The sequence below is a fragment of the Urocampus carinirostris genome, chromosome 17, assembly GCF_059441175.1.
Source record: "Urocampus carinirostris isolate Australia breed hairy pipefish chromosome 17, RoL_Ucar_1.0, whole genome shotgun sequence".
In the NCBI taxonomy this organism is placed as follows: Eukaryota; Metazoa; Chordata; class Actinopteri; order Syngnathiformes; family Syngnathidae; genus Urocampus; species Urocampus carinirostris.
Window position 1 is genome coordinate 23,838,184 of NC_142365.1, and position 6,250 is coordinate 23,844,433.

At 41.6% G+C, this 6,250-nt stretch overlaps 1 protein-coding gene across 1 annotated transcript in view; it reads right to left on the reverse strand.

Moving 5' to 3' along the window:
• srrm3 (serine/arginine repetitive matrix 3) overlaps positions 1–3,931 on the reverse strand; it is a 55,408-nt gene extending 51,477 nt beyond the window's left edge. The window contains exon 1 of the mRNA XM_088321140.1: positions 3,487–3,931. Coding sequence (XP_088177266.1) covers positions 3,487–3,860 — 374 coding nt within the window. The 5' untranslated portion in view covers positions 3,861–3,931. The remainder of the gene's footprint in view (positions 1–3,486) is intronic.
• Positions 3,932–6,250: the final 2,319 nt, after the last annotated feature.

Below are 6,250 nucleotides of genomic sequence, written 5' to 3' on the forward strand. Positions count from 1 at the left end.
AGGTGTGCTCAACATAGGATGGTATTTGTAACTAAAACCAGGATCAACAATCTAAAACAAGCCAACTCTTAAAACAACTAGAAAAGTATCCATACCATAAAAAAACAAACCTGAAATGGTAACAGAATGCGGGATGAATGTAGCATCAAAATGTCAAGGACTCGACAAAGTTTTCTGTCCGAACTGTTAATATAATGTCTTGGTGTGTCCAGTTCCAAACCCTCTGGGGACAAGGTGGCTTACCAGATCGTTACATTACCTCCCTCTCAAAGCTGGATGCCAGACGACCACAAAAAAGCCAAAATCCCTTAATGCAAGTGAGTATCCAAACACAAGACGCATATATGTCATGTTCAAAATGAGGCCTTCTAGCTGTCCTTTCCATTGCCATCTCGGGATCTGATTGGCTACATGTGCCGTTCACTCACAGTGCTCATCGTCAGCACTGTTAATTCTGAAGGCCTTTGGAAGATTTCCTTCAGGCTGAAGACACACGCTAGCTAAATTATAATTGAATGAAAACTGGAAAAATACTGGAAGTATTGTGACCAAATTGATCAAATATATGACAAAAGTACAAAACATGGGAGAAAAAATATTAACATATTAACAAAAATATGTTCAAAATAAAGTTGACTTTTGTTACAATTACAATAATGATATCTGGTTATGATAGGCCAGCAGAGAGGGCCTTTCTGGCCCCAACTGTCATGATTGCTGATTCAGGGCACCTGCGAATGCCCCGTTGGCGCCAACAGTCCTGGTCGCTGATTGGTTCCCTGACCCTTTTTAAACCCCCGGCTTCCAAGAGGAAGCTGTGAGACTGCCCCGCGAACCTACGCTTTCAGCTTGGCAAACTCTGTACCTTCCGACAATCTCCTGCCCTGTTTTCTCCTGCCTGATACCTGTTCCCGACCACTTTTCTGGACTCGTTACCGGCCTTGCTCTCCCGTTCAGGCTATCGACCAGTTTTCCCGTTGCCTATCCTCGCTCGACACGGAAGTGCCACTTCCGCGTTCCTGCCATCAGCTACCCGTGTCCGACGATCATGGGATCGTGGAAGCAAGCACTGCTCTCTTTCTCAATAAGACTGAGTAAAAACGGACGCTATTGGGTCCTGTCTCCGTTTCTGGCTTGCGACACCAACAGCCCACCACTTTAATATATGCAAAATAATACTGATTGAGTTTGAATACTTTCTCAAAAGGCCAGCTCATTTCTGGGCAGACAAAGGGTCAATTGAGAGACAGCTTCTGCTAAAGCCACAAGAACATTTTGCTATTTTCTTATGCTAGCTCATTCAATGCCATTAACGTCTAATCTTTTTTCCAAGACTAGCAGTGGATTAATTAATTTCTCAGGCCCTTAAATTGATTCCTGTCGCTTGTGAGAAACCCATACACACTTGAAAAAAACCATTATGGCCTCCTCAGACAACACAATGACTCAGACCTGTCAATCAGGCTCCAGCCTTCCTCTTAATTGAGTCTCAAGCCTGTCATGTCTCCACTTCTACATCCAATAATCCTCTACTCACGATTTGGAACAAAGGCACAACTAAAGAATGATTTAGCTCGGGATGGTTTGAGGACATTTGTGACGGTAGTTAGGGTGATATTTCTGAAAACAATAAGAACAGATAACTGTGAGAAATTGGTCTGCATCAAAAATGTAATTATTAAACAATATAAAAAGCAACATATTCAAGGGCAGTTTTACTGATTGATTAAAATAAATAGATTATTTAATAATTTACTTTAGGCAAATCTGATCCGCACAACAATTTCCAGATTGTTATCTTGTCAAAACCAAGCTGACGAAAATTGTCACGTTTCGGTGGGGAATCTTGTTCTGACCTGAGGGAAGCTGCTGAGTCAGCAAAACAAAAAAGCCAAGTCAGCTTTTTGGGGGGCAGTTTTCATATATATTGCCTGTAAAAGATGGTGTTAATATTTAATGTATATATATATATATATATATATATATTATATATATATATATATATATATATTCCGTATATTCAGTGTTCTCGTTTCCCGCATCCCTGCGTCCTATACGCATCATTTTTGCTGAGCCGCAACTTTTTTGACACAAAATTGTCATTATTCCCCGATTACTTTTATTTATTTATTTATTTTTTTTATCAAAGATGTCCCCCACCCTAAACTTTTCGTCAGGCAGATCCGCCATTGTTGTTTTGGTCTCGCGGTTCGAGTTTTCGTTGTCACGCCGATCTCGGCAAACAAGATCTCGTTCCTTCGAGATTACGTCATTGTCATGGGGGTTGTCGTCGAGTGAAAGAGAAGTATGCTTCCGAAAAAACAGTTAGTATTAGGTGCAAATCAACACCAGATTACTAATTTCTTCAGGGTCAGTAATAAATCGAAACATAAAGCAGAAAGTGATAACAACGGCAATAATTCCGGCACGAAAAAAACGGCGGAGAAATTCTTTAGAAGATCGTGGGGGCACGGAAAACACGTGTGTTGAAGCGAACGATTTGACAAAATAAAATAAACAAAAAAATACTCCTAGCAAGAAAAGGACTTTTCTGCCAAAATGGACTAAATTATATTCCTGGTTACGCTATGGGGAGGATGCTAATGGAGGCTACATGTTCTGTGATGCGTGTACCCAGCGTGACAAAAAAAAACCAGGATTGAATTAATCATAGATAGATAGATAGATAGATACTTTATTCATCCCCGCAGGGAAATTCACAAAATCATTTCGCAATACGAACTTTCAGAAAAGCACATTGGATCGGCACAACGACAATGAAAACCACAAATTAGCTTTGAAAATTCCGTTGCTACAGGAAGAGAGAGGCAAGTATGAACGGATACGACATCAAAAAGAAGACTTGGCCATGCTTTCACTGCTAAAAATAGTGACGTGGATGGCAGTATTTTCGGTATTTTGTATAATGTACAATATTGTGAACTGAAAAATCTGAAGTGATAACTGATTTGTATTACCAATAAACTGTGATGATTAAAACTGAATGAATATATAGATTTATATTATATATTTGTCGCCGATTTACAATTTCAACCTCGATAACACTAAATTTTAGGGATCTCTGTTGGGACCCATAGATTTTTGCGAGTCCCCGGAAACCATCACTTTTCACAGGTAAAATGAACACTGTATGTATATATACATATATTTAGATCCCAAACAAAAACATGATCACTACCCATGTTTTGCTCACTGGTGATAAAAACTGCGAAGTGCTGTTCTTTGAAATGATGGAAACGAAAGTTTTAAAAGGATTTGGACCATTGTGGAGGTGGCATCACAAATCCGGGTAGGCTCAGAAGCCGGGGCTTAAACAAGCACATGTGTGTTTGTTTTTTATATTTAATATTCTGGAGAGTGATGGTGTTTTGATCTTGAAAATAGAGTGAGTGCTAAAACTTATCTCTTCTAAATGTCAAATGGTTGGCACGGATGCAATAATGGTTGAAAAACATTCAGACTTACCCTTGTTCCTCCATCATTTCTTGCAGCTCCATACATTTCAGTTCCACTCTCCGTTTTCTGTCATGGTCCAAGATCTCCCTGCGGGGCTTTTTCACCAAGACTGGTTCAGGTGAAAGTTTATTTTCCTCTTCACTTGGCCGCCCATCTTCGGCTTTTTCTTGGAGGGCGGTTGCCGGCGCCGGACCCCCAATCCCGGTTGTCGCCGCCGACTCTGGCCCCGCCAGCGACTTGGAGGGCCCGTTTGCACCGTCCTTGGGAGATGGCACCCTTGCTGCGTCGTACATAATGCTGCTCTTCTGTGGAGGGTGACACGGAAGAAAAATGATTAGCATGCAACCACAGAGGTTGGCAAATAAAAATGTTAAAAGAGCCATATTGGACCAAAAGTAATAATAATAACAAATAGTACATATGTTTTGAGGCTGCAAACAACTAAAAGCTCCATGTAGCCTTACAGGAAGGCTCTCTCTTTCTCTCGATCTACCATTTTCTGTTATCAAACATTTTTTAAATTGCAAGAAGGAGCCACTAGGGAGCGCCAAAACCTGCATACTGCTCCAGAGCCGCTAGTGGCCGACCGACTCCCGCGCTCACTAGCTAGGACATCTTTATTCAACCCTCTGAGATGCTTTGTAGATAGCAATCCTATTTTGACCTTGCTTTTGATGATGTGAAAATAATAAAATTCTAGAGTTGTTTTCAACAAATGAAAGTATTTGCAGTTGTAATGGACATCACAACTCCATTTCTAAAAAAAATTAAATGTGTGAAGTATTTACCACCTCCTAATAGTAAAAAAAATGTCATTCCTAAATAAAACAATATTTAATTAAATCAGAAGTCTTAGACACGCGGCCTGCTTACCAACTGCTGCCCAGGAATAATACTTCGTGCCCCTGTCTCAAAAATAAAACATTGTTTAAATTTTAAAAAACTACTGATAAACAACAACAATAACGACCGAAACAACCTGAATTATTACCAAAACCACTCCTGTCATGACTACCGATTTGATTCACCTGTGCCCGCTCATTTGGCGCCAACCGCCGCATGTTCTGATTGGCTCCCTGTCCCTACTTAAACCCAGTCCTATCAATCTCCTGTTGTCAGTCTGTCTGCGAACCTCTGTTTATACAAGGCAAGCCTTTTTTCGACCATGACTCCTGCCTGTCCCGATTTTGCTCCCGTTTGTCTCCGGCTACGACCTGTTTTGACCCCGACCACGTCTGCTCTCCCGTCCCGGTTTACGACCCACTTCTGATCCCGACTACATCTACTCTCCCGTCCTGGCTTACGACTCTTTTCCGACACGACCACGCTTTTGCTCTCCCTGTCCCGGCTACCGACCTGTTTTTCCGTCCCTAAATCGTTCGCTACAGAAGATCCACTTCCTCATTCGGATCACAATCCGAGTGCGAGAACGACTTGCTTTCCGCGTCCAGCGAGCATGGGATCGCGGGCGCTGCCCTTCCTCTTTCAATAAAATTACGTGATTGGGTCTACCCTGTGTGGTGGTCGTGACAACTCCAAATACATTTTTTTTTTTATTGTTATTTTGGGTTAAAATTTGGTATTTGTCTATTTTATAAATCATTCTTGCTTTTTCATTAAATAATTCAATTTTAAAACAGTGTTTCGTTTTAAATGTGGCAATATTTAATGTTTCTTGCCTCCATATAAAAGAAAAAAATACTCCCAATAAAATATTTGAGCAAATATTCATCCTCCTGGGGGAAAAAATGCAATTTTGGAGATCTGTCTTTTACCCCTGACGGAGAGCGTTTGCGTAATCCGTGTTTGCATTAAACTATAAAAATAGCAAACAGAAAGGAAAAGCCAAACAACAGCCCCAGAAGCATATCCTTTTGTGATTTGATGCAATATGCAAGGACAAGCTGCAGGATTTCAGGCAGAAATTTAGCAGGACGTGCATGAATAATCTGAACACACGTCAAACACAGAGCACGATTCAGGCTTCACACGGTCATGCCGGATGCAAAGAAATCTCTTTTTGGGCAGCAGCTCTCCAAAACTGATGAGGCATCCATTTTTGTATTTTAGAACAATAAAACTTACACTTATTTCAGTATAATTTGATGTTAAGGTACTTGTCTCACCCCGGCCACCACCTCGTTACTTCTTGCCCTCTGGTAGGTGCTTAAGTGCCCTTAAAACAAGGACAGGTTCAGGTACAATTTCTTCGCCATGGCCATAATCACCCTTCACATTTATCTGGCCAGTTGAATTGAAAAATCTCATCTCATCTCATCTCATTAGCCGCACCGCTTATCCTCAGTAGGGTCGCAGGGGTGCTGGAGCCCATCCCAGCCATCTCCGGGCAGTGGGCAGGGGACACCCTCAACTGGTTGCCAGCCAATCGCAGGGACAGGGACAGACAACTCATTCGCTCATTCACACCTAGGGACAATTTGGACCGGCCAATTCACCTGAAATGCATGTCTTTGGAATGTGGGAGGAAACCGGAGTGCCCAAAGGAAACCCACGCAAGCACGGGGAGAACATACAAACACAGTAAGTCCGGTAGCTGGATTTGAACCCACACAGGAGGTTCCCTAGACCTTAGAACTGTGCCGCACACGCGATAACCACTGCGCCGCCGTGCTGCCCTCAATTGAAAAATGGGTATTCATATTTTGATTATCCACTTATTTTGGAATTTTGTTGTTGTTCAATGGTATTTCAATACCTTTTATTGCACTGTTGTTACGATAGACTATTTTTGGTTACACTATTATCACGAAAA